The sequence below is a fragment of the Perognathus longimembris genome, chromosome 17 (genome assembly GCF_023159225.1).
Source record: "Perognathus longimembris pacificus isolate PPM17 chromosome 17, ASM2315922v1, whole genome shotgun sequence".
NCBI lineage: Eukaryota > Metazoa > Chordata > Mammalia > Rodentia > Heteromyidae > Perognathus > Perognathus longimembris.
This window is the reverse complement of record NC_063177.1, coordinates 39,833,121-39,847,035: the sequence shown is the minus strand read 5'-3', so window position 1 is coordinate 39,847,035 and position 13,915 is coordinate 39,833,121. Positions and strand designations below refer to the sequence as shown.

The window sequence follows — 13,915 nt, the reverse complement described above, 5'->3', positions numbered from 1 at the left end:
TCAGAGACTTCTTTTCCTGGGTGGATTTTGAACTGTGATCCTCAAATCTATGCCTCCTGAATAGCAAACAAAGACTACAGATGTGAGCCACCAGCAACCCCTCACCCCTCACTATTTTTTTTTCTTTTTGTCAGTCACGGGTCTGGAGCTCAGGGCCTCAGTGCAGTCTCTGAGCTTTTTTTTTTTTTTTTTTTTTTTTTTTTTGCCAGTCCTGGGGTTTGGACTCAGGGCCTGAGGACTGTCCCTGGTTTCTTTTTTTTGCTCAAGGCTATAGGGCTCTATCACCTGAGCCACAGTGCCACTTCTGGCCTTTTCTGTTTACGTGGTTTTGAGGACTCGAACCCAGGGTTTCATGTATAGGAGGTGAGCACTCTACCACCAGGCCTTAGTCCCAGCCCTCCAGAGCTTTTTTTACTCAAGGCTAGTGCTCTCCCACTTGGAGCTACAGCTCCAATTCTGGTTTTTGAGTGGTTAATTGGAAATAGGAGTCTCACGGGGACTTTTCTGCGATCCTCAGATCTCAGCCCCCTGAGTAGCTACGATTACAGGCGAGGGGGGGGGCAGTGACTCAAATAAAACATATTATTAACACACTATGCCTTGCATCTTTTCTATTTCCATTGGGCAAGCCTGCTCCATATCTGGGCCTGCAGCTTTCCCAGTGTGTGTCTTGCGCACGTGCGTGCGGGACTCTGCAGGCTGAAACTACCAGCCCCCCCCCCGCCCCCCCCGCCAAGACTAGCTGAAACACGCGCCTTGACCGATCCAGGCTACGAGTTTTGTCTTCCAGTCCCTGTCACCCGGATCGTCTGTGATTCGTAGTTCCGTCAAGTTTGAACAAGTGACGGCCACCGCCTTCTCGTCTCCGCGCAGGCGCGCGCCGGCAGAAGTTTGTCCCGCGTCGCGGCCCGTCCGCCGCCGGGGCTCGAGGCGCGCGGTCCTCCCGGGGAGGCCGCTTCCTTCCCGTTTCCGCGCAGGCGCGCGCCGGCAAAAGTTTGTCTCGCATCGCGGCCCGTCCGGCGCCGGGGCTCGGGGCGCGCGGCAGCGATGGCGTTCCTGTGTCAGCGTGACAGCTACGCCCGGCAGGTGCGGCCCGTGGCGGGCGGGCGGGCGGGCGGGCCGGGGAAGGGGCGCCGCACCGCGGGCGCAGGGGCCCGCCGGGGCTCACTCTCTTGCCCCTCGGTGTGCAGCTCACCACCGCCGTGGTCTCCTGCCGTCCCGCGGAGCTGCGGACCGAGGGCCGCCACGGCGAGAAGGAAGTTCTCAGCGGTTTCCAGGTGGTGCTGGAAGACACGCTGCTTTTCCCGGAAGGCGGGGGACAGGTACCAACCGCTCTCCCCCCCCCCCAACCCCACCTTCCTGTGTGCTCACAGGAAATGCTCGGCCTTGCCTTCCTCCGTCCTCGGGGGTTCAGACCCGTGTTAGCTCACGGGTATTCATTCAGCACTTACAAATACTTATCCAGGAATGATACCTGGTCACTTTTAGCTCTCGGGAGTGGAAGGGTGAACACGAGTGTGTGTGTGTGTGTGTGTGTGTTGATTTATGTGGTGCTGAGGATTGAACCCAGGACCTTGTGCATGAGACAGGGTCTGCTGTGTAGCCTTCACTTGTGGTCGTCCTTTTTCCAGCTCCTGAGTTGGCTGGTATTTCAGGCCATCACTTTTTTTTTTTTCCTGGAAACCTTCCCTGATTCCTCAAGACTGTTAGGTCCCTTTCCTTCCAGTTTCTCTAGCACATCTTCTACCTTTTATTATTTGTGCAAAGCTGTAGATCCTTTCACAATTGCCTATTGGGTGGGTGTTCTCTGGACTCTGTAAAGTTCCAAGAGGTCCTATGTCTTATTCCTATTGTATTTGGGCTCGCACAATATCTTGTAAACATTTTGCACTTGATACTTTTCTAAGTAAATGAATAATGTTGGATCTAATTCTAGTGCCAAGAATGAAGTAGTGAGAGGCAGGAAAATTGCAAATCATTTTAGGGTCTACTAGAGGTAAGTATCAAAGCTCAGGCAACAGTGAGAATCAAGATTCTTTGGAGGTTTTTTTTTTTTTGTGTGTGTGTGTTTTTGCCAGTCCTGGGCTTGAACTCAGGGCCCAGGCACTGTCCCTGAGCTTCTGCTCAAGGCTAGCACTCTACCACTTGAGCCATAGCCCCACTTCTGGCTTTTACTGTGTATGTGGTACTGAGGCATCGAACCCAGGGCTTCATAGAATGCTAGCCAAGTACTCTATCACTAAGCCATGTTCCCAGCCTTGTTTGTATTTTTCTAAAAATCTTTACTGCTATACTTAAGTGACTTTTAATTCCTGAAGAACAAAATATATAGGTGTTCAGAGTAAAGAGGAATCGTGTCATGAGAACGAAGTAGATATTTCGCTTGGCATTGTTTCTTTTTTCTTAGGGAGCTCAAATTCTGGACTTGTATCTGAGAGGTTGGGTGAGCCCTGCCTCCTGCTGATAACCTCTTTCTCCCAGCCTGATGACCGTGGTACAATCAATGGCATCTCTGTGCTGAGAGTGACCCGACGGGGGGCCCAGGCCGATCATTTCACACAGACATCGCTGGCCCCTGGGAGCCAGGTCCAGGTGCAGGTGGACTGGGAGCGGAGATTTGACCACATGCAGCAGCATTCAGGTATGCAGAGCAGGATGGACAAACCAGAGGTACAGCTGCTATGTATAGTAATGTCATGGGGATTGGTGGGAGGCATCAATCTGTTTGGAGATTACTCAGAATCAGCTCTGATTTAGACGGGAGACAATAAATGTTATTAAAACAACATGAACAATTAAAATAAAGGTATTAGAATAATTACTTGTCTTAAATATTACTAGTTTTCCACTTATTTTTACATCAGGGATTGAACTGAGATCCTTTTTCTCACTCTACTTTTTTTGCTTATGGCTGTTGCTCTATCACATAAGGCCCATGTCCGGTCCTGCATTTTTCTGGTTAATTAGATATAAACCTTTCCTTTTCTCTCCTTTCTTTTCCTCTTCTTTCCTGGCCCCACCTCTGCCCCTTCCCTCCCTTCCTTCCTTTCTTGTGCTGGTCCTGGTGCATGAACTCAGTGCCTGGGTGCTGTCCCTGAGCTTTTTTGCTCAAGGCTGGCACTCTACCACTTGAGCCACTGTTCCACTTCTAGCCTTTTGGTGGTTAATTGGAAATAAGTGTCTCACAGACTTTCCTGGTTTCAAACCACTGTTCTCAGATCTTAGCCTCCTGAGTAGCTAAGACTACAGGCGTGAGCTGCCAGTGCCCTGTTTTCTCACAGACTTTTCTGTCGTAGGCTGGTTTCATACCATGGTTCTCAGAGTCTTGGCATCTTAAATAGCTAGGATTACAGGTATGAGACACTAGCACTTGTCTTCAATTTCATACATGATGCCTCCATCTGCTGTATTTGGATGTCTCAAAAGCTCTTTCTTGGGGCCAGGCATATGGCCTAGTGGTAAAGTGCTCGCCTTGTATACATGAAGCCCTAGGTTCCACAGCACCACCAGTATATAGAAAAAATTGGAAGTGGCACTGTGGCTCAAGTGGTAGAATGCTAGCCTTGAGCAAAAAAAGAAGTCAGGGACAGTGCTCAGGCCCTGAGTTCAAGCCCCAGGACTGGCAAAAAACAAAACAAAAGCTCTTTCTTCTTTTGCTGTCCTGAGGCTTGAAGTAGGGCCTGGGTGCTGTTTCTGCGTGTTTTTTTTCTCTCAAAGCTACTGCTCTTCCACTTGAGCCACAGCTCCACTTCTGGCTTTTTGGTGTTTAATTGGAGCTGAGAGTCATGAATTTTCTTGCCCAGGCTGACTTTTATTTTCATTTATTTACTTATTTATGCGGTATGGAGAAATCAAACACAGGGCCTCATGCATGCTAGGCAAGCACTCTACCACTAAGCCACATTCCCAGCTCTCAGGCTGGCTTTTAATCTGTTTCCAGATCTCAGCTTCCTGTATTGCTAGGATTACAGGCATGAGCCACTGGTACCTGGCATAGGCTTTTAAGTCTCAAAAGATTAAAAATGAAAAAGTCTTCCCTTCCCATATTGTCTTCCATTGCATTCTGTATGTTTATTTGTCTACCTAGTTGCTCAAATTCTGGAATTCATTTCAGATGCCTCTAGTCATTGAGGTCTTACTGGGTCATCTTTTAAACACTCTTTCACTTCCTTCCAGTGTCTCTGCCGTCACCCTAGTCTCAGCTCTCATTGTCCCTTTCCTGAACCTCGTAATGGCTTCTGGGTTGGGTCCCACATTCTTTTTTTTTTGGCCTGTCATGGGGCTTGAACTCTGGGCTTGGGTGCTGTCCCTGAGCTCTTCAGCTCAAGTGTAGTGCTCTACCACTTTGAGTCACAGTGCCACTTCCATTTTTCTGGTGGTTAATTGGAGGTAAGCCCAAGCTGGCTTTGAACCTTGATCCTCAGACCTCAGCCTCCTGAGTAGCTAGGACTACAGGCCTGAGCCACCAGCTCCCAGCTTCACATTCATTTTTGTTCCCCTGTAATTTGTTTTGCACACAGCAATCAAAATAACCTTATTTATTTGTTTGTTTTTATTTTATTTTTTGTCATGCTGAGAATCAAACTCAGAGCCTCATGCATATTATAGAATAATCTTTTCAGAAAAAGAAGTCTGGGCCCAGCATGGTAGTGAATACCTGCAATAATAGCTACTGAGGAGGTGGAGAAAGAATTGTGAATTTGAGGTCAGTCTGAGAAAAGTTTGTGAGACCTTATATCAAAACCTAAACCAAACAAATAAAAGGCTAGGGATGGATATAGTTCAAGGGTGAAGCCTTGGGTCCAGTCCCTAGTACTGCCCAAAAAAAATAAAAAATAAAAAAAAGAAGAATGTCTAAGATTATATCACCATGGGAATATGTGGCTGAACTTTTTACATCCTCCTCTCTTTGCTTAGGACAACATCTCATCACAGCAGTTGCTGACCATCTGTTTGGAATGAAGACAACATCATGGTAGGCAGGAGGTACAGGACATGAACTACACTACCAGCTTTGTTCCTAGTAATGGCTCTAGAGTATGAGGATCATACATATACTCTACTGGTTGTATTCAAAATTGGCTGTTTTCTTTGCTTGTAAAATGGTGGTGGGACGACCTCGTGTTTTTTTGGGGGAACACAAGCACGAGAGAAGAGACATTGGCCTTTGTCTGGAAAGAACATAGAGGGTTGGAGGCATAGCTCAAGTGGTGGAGTGCCAGCCAAGCAAGCAAGTCTAATGACGCTTAAGCTCTGAGTTCAAATCTTAGTACCATCTGGAAAAAAAAACAGAGAGGGCTGAGAATGTGGCTTAATGGTAGAGTGCTTGCTTAGCATGCATGAAGCCCTGGGTTCGATTCCTCAGTACAACATACACAGAAAAAGCCAGAAATGGCACTGTGGCTCAATTGATAAGAGTGCTAGCCTTAAGCAAAAGATCTCAGGGACAGTGCCCAGGCCCTGAGTTCAAGCCCCAGGACTGGCATAAACCAAACAAACAAAAAAATAAGAGTAAAGTACCTTTTGGAGTCTCAAATTCCCATTTCCTGTGTGGGGAGCAGGAAATACCCTGTTATACTAAAATAAATCCTTGCAAAAACTTTCAAGAATAATAATGAAGGATGATTTAATAAAACAAACAATAACACACACTGAGATGGAATTTAGAACCCAGGAGGCAAGTCCTGGCCTCACCTTTCACCACATGACAATCCCACCTGGTGGGATTTTTGTAAGGATTAGATAATTTATATAAGCTTTTGTTGTTGTTGTTTGTCTTTCGGAGACTCGCTTTGTAGGCTAGCCCCGGCTGGCCTACCTCACTATCCTTTTGCATCAGCCTCCCGAGTGCTAGGATTATAGGTGTGCATCACCACACCTAGCTGTATGAATATTCTTTTTTGTGGGGTTGGGAATTGAACCCTAGACTTTGTGCACTCTACTACTGAGCTGCATCCCCAGCTCCTATGTAAAAAACTCTTTATAAACTCTCTTACCTTGACAACATTGAGCTTGCTGTGGCCACTCACCTCTTTATGGCAGGGAGCTAGGAAGGCTCCGGAGTGTGATTGAGCTGGACAGCCCCTCTGTGACTGCAGAGCAAGTAGCTGCCATCGAGCAGAGTGTCAATGAGAAGATCAGAGATCGGCTGCCTGTAAGTGTGCGAGAACTGAACCTGGATGATCCTGAGGTAGAGCAGGTGAGAGGAGAGCTGGGGGTGGCTTTGGCAGAATGACTCTCTTAAGGGCTCCTCGTCAAAAGTCAGACAGCCCTTCTCTCTTCCTGCTATTCCAGGTGAGGGGCCGGGGTTTGCCAGATGATCATGCTGGGCCCATTCGAGTTGTTACCATTGAGGGTGTTGACTCCAACATGTGCTGTGGGACCCACGTGAGCAATCTCAGTGACCTTCAGGTAGGCCAGGAGTGGAGCAGGGGGCACAACAGGGCTGGGTCTAGTAGACAAGTCCTAAGTGGAATCTCTTCTTCATTGCAGCCGTGAGGTTGCAAGACCCACTGTGGTTTATGTATGTGTGTGTTAACCTCCTCCGTGTAGGTCATTAAAATTCTGGGCACTGAAAAGGGAAAAAAGAACAAAACTAACCTGGTATTTCTGGCTGGGAATCGGGTGCTAAAATGGATGGAGAGAAGTCATGGAACTGAAAAGGCACTGACCACTCTGCTTAAGTAAGTTCCCTTCAGTTGCCCCCTTTTCCTGGATACGGGAGCTGAGCTTGTTTACCTGTGAGGTAGATAGAATACTCTATTACCTTTGGGGCGGGGGGGGGGGGGGGGGGCGGGAAACGATAGCAAATAATCAGAATGCTTTGAATTGTAAATCAGGCCAATACCTTTATATCCTCTCTCCCAATTGCTGAAGGGCCTCCTCAGAATGTCCCTGGGTCCACATTCCAAGGAAGGCACCCAGCAAGGAGGGCATCACTGATTTATGCCCTGACGCTGGAAGCATTGGGCAGCCGGTCTCCATGAACCTTTGCCTTGCAGGTGTGGAGCAGAAGATCACGTGGATGCAGTGAAAAAGCTGCAGAATTCCACCAAGCTCCTGCAAAAGGTGATTTATTCTGCAGACAGGGGAGAGAGCCGGGGCCCTGCCAACAGTTGGTTCTCCAGACTCTACCTTCACTTTGGGTCAGAAGTGTGGGTTTGCCTGAAGAGGTAGTGAGAGGAGAATGAAGTGGCAAGAAGTGGGGCTCTGTTCCTTATCCTTTTTTACTCAGTTTTCGCTTCCATTTCAGAACAACCTGAATCTGCTCAGAGACCTGGCTGTGCACGTTGCCCACAGCCTCCGGAGTAGCCCAGACTGCGGAGGTGTGCTTGCACTACACAGGTGAGAGGCCAGCTGCTGTGGAGACAGGCAGGGGAGCTGGGTGAGCTTGGGTTTTATCTTCTCCACTCTCAGCAGAGCATTGTGGGTTGCTAGAACATATGGTATTCTAGGCCAAAGAGACCCTAAGAAATGTGTTACCCACCAGATTCCCTACACAAGATGTAATAAGTAACCCTGTGACTTTCGTTAGTATCTTCCTCTTTCACCATCCAAAACACATTCTCTCCTCCTGATGAATCCCACTGAAAGGAGATGGAAATCCTTTGTTTATAAACTGCGGAGGTAGAGAAGGGAGTTTTGCTGGCCTTTGGTCAGCAGTGTCTCTTTACTAAGGGGTGTGGGACTTAGTCCAGATAGAAAATAGTGAAGCATGCCACTCATCTGCCTATCTCCTAGTGGGTAGCCAAGCCTCCTGCCCTGGAGCTACCATTCCATCCAGGATCTCATATCTGTATCCTTGGTTGTAGGAAGGAGGGTGATTCAGAGTTTATGAATATCATCGCCAACGAGATCGGGTCAAAGGTAAGAGGAACATGAGATTCTCTGTGTCCCAGGGAAAGACCTGGGGAGAAGAGCTATCAGTGGGGGGCATTGGCTTAGCTGAAGCCACTGTACATTAGCACATGCAGAACAGGGAACACAAGCTCATTCAGTACTGTTCTCCTAGCACCAGCGATGAGCTGAGCTCTGAGTTAGGTATTGAATTTGATCTTCAGAGGCTGTGTCATTTGCCGGGTTCCCAGCTTATTTCACTAGATCTTTAGCTCCTCAAAGCTACTTGGATTTGTGTGTGATTAGGTCCTAGTATAAGAAATGCAGGGGTGGGACCAGGCATAGTAGAGGAACGTGCTTATAATCACAGGAGGATTAGCAAAATAAGAGGATCAGGAGTTCAAGACCAAGCTGATTTTGAGCAGCTCAACACCTGTAATCCTAACTACTCAGAAGACTCTGATCTGAAGATCAAGGTTTAAAGCCAACCTGTGTAGACAAATCTGAGAAACTCTAGCAAAAAGCCAGAAGTGGAGGTATAGCTCAAGTGGTAGAGCACCAGCCTTGAGTGAAAACCCTAGGACAAGAGAAGAAGTCCCAGGGGGCTGGGAACGTGGTTTAATGGGAGAGAGAGAGAGAGAGAGCGAGAGCGTAAGCCCGAGAGAGCGAGAGAGAGCGAGAGCGAGAGAGAGTGCGTGCCCCAGAGAGAGCCCCAGAGAGAGAGAGAGAGAGCCCCAGAACTAGCACACATAACTAGCACATTATCCTAGCTACTCAAGAGATGAAGAAGATTGCGGTTCATGGTCAGCCTGGGCAAAAAGTTTTCAAGACTCCAAACTCAGCTACTAAAAAGTTGATTGAGCTAATTGCCAGATGTGTAGGTGGTTAAAATTGAGAAGATCATGCATGGTTCCAGGCTCAAAAACAAAAAATATGCACAAGACCCCATCACAATAGCAAAAGCTGGAGGTGGTCGTGAACACCTGCAACCCCAGCCATGGCAGGAAACCTAAATAGGAAGATCACAGAATAGGCCAGCTCCCCGGGAGGGGAGGAAGAACAATCAAGATCCTGTCTCAAAAATAACAATCCAAAGGGCTGGAGGTGTGGTTCAAGTGGTAGAGCATCTTCCTGGCAAGCTCAGAGCCCTGTCTTCAAAAACCAATGGCAGGGGGCTGGGAATATGGCTTAGTGGCAAGAGTGCTTGCCTCCTACACATGAAGCTCTCGGTTCGATTCCCCAGCACCACATATATGGAAAACGGCCAGAAGGGGCACTGTGGCTCAGGTGGCAGAGTGCTAGCCTTGAGCGGGAAGAAGCCAGGGATGGTGCTCAGGCCCTGAGTCCAAGGCCCAGGACTGGCCAAAAAAAAAAAACAAAAAAAAACCAACCAATGGCAGGGCTGGGAATATGGCCTAGTGGTAAAGTGTTCGCCTTGTATACGTGAAGCCCTGGGTTCGATTCCTCAGTACCTCATATATAGAAAAAGCCGGAAGTGGCGCTGTGGCTCAAGTGATAGAATGCTAGCCTTGAGCAAAAAGAAGCCAGGGTTAGTACTCAGGCCCTGAGTTCAAGCCCCAGGAAAACAAAACAAAACCAATGGCAAAGACAACAACACCAGGAGGAAAAAAAAAAAAAGGCAAGCAAGGAAGGCAGCAGGCAGGGGGAAGCATGGTGGTTTAGGTAATGGCAGTGTGGGGTGCTTGATCAGGGAAAGGTTTGAAAGGATGGCAGGAGTCAGGCCATGAAAGTTATTTTATACTTGGCCATGGTCAGAGCAACGTGGAGGGGCGGGTCCATCAGCCATCAGCAGCACCAGTTGTGGTTTAGGGGAGACACCTGTTCCTGAAAAAAGTACAGGCTTTAGGGGAGCTGACCCCCTGTGGTATTCACCTTGTCCTATCTCCTAGGAGACCCTCCTGTTCTTAACTGTGGGAGATGAGAAAGCTGCTGGACTCTTTCTACTGGCAGGGCCAGCTGAAGCTGTGGAGACCCTGGGGCCAAGGTAAAGCGCATAGACTGCCCTGCAGGTGGGAAGGCCAGGTGGCTACTAATTTATTCATGGTTAAAAGCTAAAAGGGCTGGGATGTAGCTCAGTGGCAAAGCGCTTGCCTAGCAAGTGCAATGTCCTTAATTTGGTACCAAAAAGGAAAAGATAAAACCAACAAACAACAACAACATTCAAAGCTAAAAGGAGCTGTGTGCTGGGGGCTCACACTTGTAATCCTAGTTATTCAGGAGGCTGAGATCTGAGGATCACAGTTCATAGCTAGCCTGTACAGGAAAGGTCATGAGACTCCTTTTTTTTTTTCCTTTTTTTGTTGGTCCTGGGGCTTGAACTCAGAGCTCCGGCACTGTCCCTGAGCCTCTTTGGGCTCAAAGCTAGCTACCACTTGAGCCACAGTGCCATCTCCAACTTTTTTTCCTGAGTAGTTTATTGGAGATAAGAGACTTATAGACTTTTCTGCCTGCGCTAGCTTTGTCTTTTTTTTTTTTTTTTTGTCGGTTGTGGGGCTTGAACTCTGGGCTTGGGTGCTGTCCCTGAGCTCTTCAACTCAAGGCCAGCTCTCTACCACTTGAGCCACAGCACCACTTCCGCCTGGGCTGGCTTTGAACTGCTATCCTCAGATCTCAGCCTCCTAAGTAACTAGGATTACAGGTGTGAGCCACTGGCGCCCAGCTTTGTGAGACTCCTACCTGCAATTAACCACCAGAAAACCAAGTAGCACTGTGGCTGAAAGTGGTAGACAGCTAGCCTTGAGCAACAGATCTCAGGGACAGTACCCAGGCCCTGAGTTCAAGTCCCACACCAACAAAAAGAAAAGTTATTGGTACACTTTAAAATTAGGAGATTTTTGTACAGTGTTTTAACTTTTCTAAAAGGGGTGAGAAGGTGGGCTGGGAATGAGGCCTAGTGGTAGAGTGCTTGCCTCATATACATGAAGCCCTGGGTTTGATTCCTCAGCACCACATAAGCAGAAAAAGCCAGAAGTGGTGCTGTGGCTCAAGTGGTAGAGTGCTAGCCTTGAGCAAAAAGAAGCCAGGGACAGTGCTCAGGCTCCAGGACTGGTCAAGAGGGGTGGGAAGAAGGAGAGGGAGAGGCACCTGAGCACTGGTGACTTTGAGCCTCCATTCCTTTGTGGTGGTGGCGGTGGTAAGAACTGAGTGGCTACCATCCTCAGGTAGGACAGTACTCCAGCTTGTGCTGTCCCTACTTTCCTTGCCCCACAGCAGCCCCTTAGCCCGGGTATACATGCAAGACACTAAGGATTTACCATGATTTCTTTGCGCCTCCTTTGTGGCCACTTGTGTTGCTTCCAGTTATTCAGGCTTTCAGTGAAGATGGTACTATATATGTACAAGCATTTAAATTTTTTTTGAAATACTTTTTTTGGTCTGAGACTGGGACTTGAACTTGGTATCTGATACTTTCACTTATTTAGCTAGCGCTCTATCAACTGAGCTACGCCTCCAACTACTTGAATTTCTTTCCTTCTTTTTTCTTTTGTTGGTCATAGGCTCGAATGCTCAGGGCCTGGGTGCTGTTCCTGAGCTCTTTGGCTAGTGCTCTACCACTTTGAGCCATAGCACCACTTTCAGTTTTATGGTGGTTAGTTGGAGATAAGAGTCTCATGGGCTTTCCTGCCTGGGTTGGCTTTGGACTGCAAACCTTAGTCTCAGCCTCCTGAGCAGCTAGGATTACAGGTGTGAGACACTAGTGCCCAGGCCCCTTGAGCTTTTTTATTTTAGTTTTTCATTTTTTAATTGTTCCCCCCTCCCCCCATTTTTTTTTTTTTTTTGGTCCAGTTGTGGGGTTTGAACTCTGGGCCTAGGTGTTGTCCCTGAGCTCATCAGCTCAAGGTGAGCCACAGTGCCACTTTTGGTTTTCTGGTGGGTAATTGGAGATGAGTGTCATAGACTTTCCTGCCCAGGCTGGCTTTGAACCAAGATCCTCAGATCTCAGCCTCCTGAGTAGCTAGGATTACAGGTGTGAGCCACCAGCGCCCTGCTCCCCTTAAAATCCTTTTTTTTTTTTTTTTTTGGCCAGTCCTGGGGCTTGAACTCAGGGCCTGAGCACTGTCCCTGTCTTCTTTGTGCTCCAGGCACAAAGCACAAAGAGCCATAGCACCACTTCTGGCTTTTTCTGTATATATGATGCTGAGGAATCGAACCCAGAGCTTTCATGCATATGAGGCAAGCACTCAACCATTAGGCCATATTCCCAGCCTCCCAGCCCCCCCCCCCCTTAAAATCTTTAATGGACACTTACTTGTTCCTATTTATGGGGCACAGTATAATAATACATGTATGTAATGTGTAAGGATGAAATCAAGTAATGAGTATCCCTATCTCCTTAACTATTTGTCATTTATTGGGAGTCTTTGAACCCCTCTCTTCTGGTTGTGCAAATACTTTTTAGGGATTTCAGGAGCCACCTGCCTGTCTCCTCCTTCCTCCAGACCCCAGGAAAGGCTCAGGGCTGCTGCTGGTTTTGGTAGATTTTTCCCTCACCAACATCTTGCTGACTGTGTCTCTGATCCCCAGGGTGGCTGAGGTCTTGGAAGGCAAAGGAGCGGGGAAGAAAGGCCGCTTCCAGGGCAAGGCCACCAAGATGAGCCGGCGGGCAGAGGCACAGGCGCTTCTGCAGGACTATGTCAGCACGCAGAGCGCAGAGGAGTGAGGCTCGGCGTGACTGCCCTGGCCACAGAAGGAGTTTCTCAGACAGTGAAATGGACTGACTCGAAATGGTTCTGCTACCACCTACATTAGTGGTTCTGACTCTCATACAATGTATTTTAGTGTGTTTGTGTGATTAGTATATGTTTGTGAATAAAGTTTTCCAATTTGACCCCTATTAGACATAATTTACAGAGTCGGCATTGTGTTCATTAAATGTGCTGATGTATTTAAGCGCAGCTGAAAAAAACTTTCCTTTTTTTTTTTTTGTATCGTACTATGGCTTGAACTCAGAGCCTCACACTCTTGTTTGACTTTTTTGGTCATGGCTGGTGCTCTACCATTTAAGCTATGCTTCTAGCTCTGAAACCTTTCTTTTTTATCCAGTCCAGGGCTTGAACTCAGGGCCTGAGCACTGTCCCTGGCTTCTTTTTTGCTCAAGGTTAGCACTCTACCACTTGAGCCACAGCGGCACTTTTGGCCTTGTCTGTTTATGTGGTGTTAAGGAATCGAACCTAGGGCTTTGTGCATGCTAGGCAAGCACTCTACCACTAAGCTATGTTCCCAGCCCTCTATATGCCAGTCCTGGGGTTTGAAGTCAGGGTCACTGTCCCTGAGGCTTTTTTTGCTCAGGACTAGCATTCTACAACTTGAGCCACAGCCCCACTTCGGACTTTTTGGTGGTTACTTGGAGATAAGTTTCTCAGACTTTCCTGCCCAGGCAGCCTTCAGAGTGTGGTCCTCAGATCTCAGCCTCCTATGTAGCTAGGCATTATAGGTGTGATGGCACCCACTTTCTTTTGTGTGTGTGCTAGAACTGGGACTTGAACTTAGGGCTTCATGCTGTCACTGGCTTTTTTGTGCTTGTACTAAGACTTGAACTCAGGGTCTGGGAACTATCCCTTAGCCTTTTTTTTTTTACTCAAGGCTTTGCTTCTTGAGCTACACCTCCACTTTTGACACTAGTTGGAGATAAGAGTCTTTCTGTAATCCTCAGATCTCAGCCTCTTGAGATCTAGGATTACAGGTGTAAGTACTAATAACGAGTCTGAACTCTTTCTTCATGAAGAAACACAGTTGCCCATGGAGTGTTCGAGTCATTCTGGAGGTCTTGCCTAGAGTTTAACCTCATTCACATCTCTTGTTTTTCCTTCCCCTCCCTCCCCACTCTTCTTTCCCCTTCCCCTTTCTGGCACTAAACTTTCCCTCCTCGTGACAGGAATACGGGCATATGCCACATCACCTAGCTTGAGAGGTTTTTATTTATTTATTTTTGTTTGTTTGTTTGTTTTTTGGCCAGTCCTGGGCCTTGGACTCAGGGCCTGAGCACTGTCCCTGGCTTCCTTTTTGCTCAAGGCTAGCACTCTGCCACTTGAGCCACAGTGCCACTTCTAGCCATTTT

The 13,915-nt window shown here is 47.8% G+C and overlaps 1 protein-coding gene across 1 annotated transcript; it reads left to right on the top strand.

Moving 5' to 3' along the window:
- The first annotated feature begins 856 nt into the window (after nt 1-856).
- Aarsd1 (alanyl-tRNA synthetase domain containing 1) lies at nt 857-12,701 on the top strand. Its single transcript, XM_048367029.1, has 13 exons — nt 857-946; nt 1,032-1,086; nt 1,191-1,322; nt 2,482-2,641; nt 4,918-4,975; nt 6,043-6,199; nt 6,295-6,411; nt 6,553-6,683; nt 7,002-7,068; nt 7,253-7,344; nt 7,812-7,866; nt 9,747-9,841; nt 12,382-12,701. Exons 2-13 carry the CDS (start codon nt 1,048-1,050, stop codon nt 12,515-12,517), a joined length of 1,239 nt encoding a protein of 412 aa, XP_048222986.1. The 5' UTR covers nt 857-946; nt 1,032-1,047; the 3' UTR covers nt 12,518-12,701.
- The last annotated feature ends 1,214 nt before the right edge of the window (nt 12,702-13,915 follow it).

Bases quoted from the DNA above. Each gene is read 5' to 3' on its own strand.
- Aarsd1 (XM_048367029.1), top strand. From the start codon at position 1,048: ATGGCGTTCCTGTGTCAGCGTGACAGCTACGCCCGGCAG. The intron at 7,069-7,252 runs GTGATTTATTCT...CTTCCATTTCAG, and splicing joins CCACCAAGCTCCTGCAAAAG to AACAACCTGAATCTGCTCAG. The intron at 9,842-12,381 runs GTAAAGCGCATA...TCTGATCCCCAG, and splicing joins GTGGAGACCCTGGGGCCAAG to GGTGGCTGAGGTCTTGGAAG.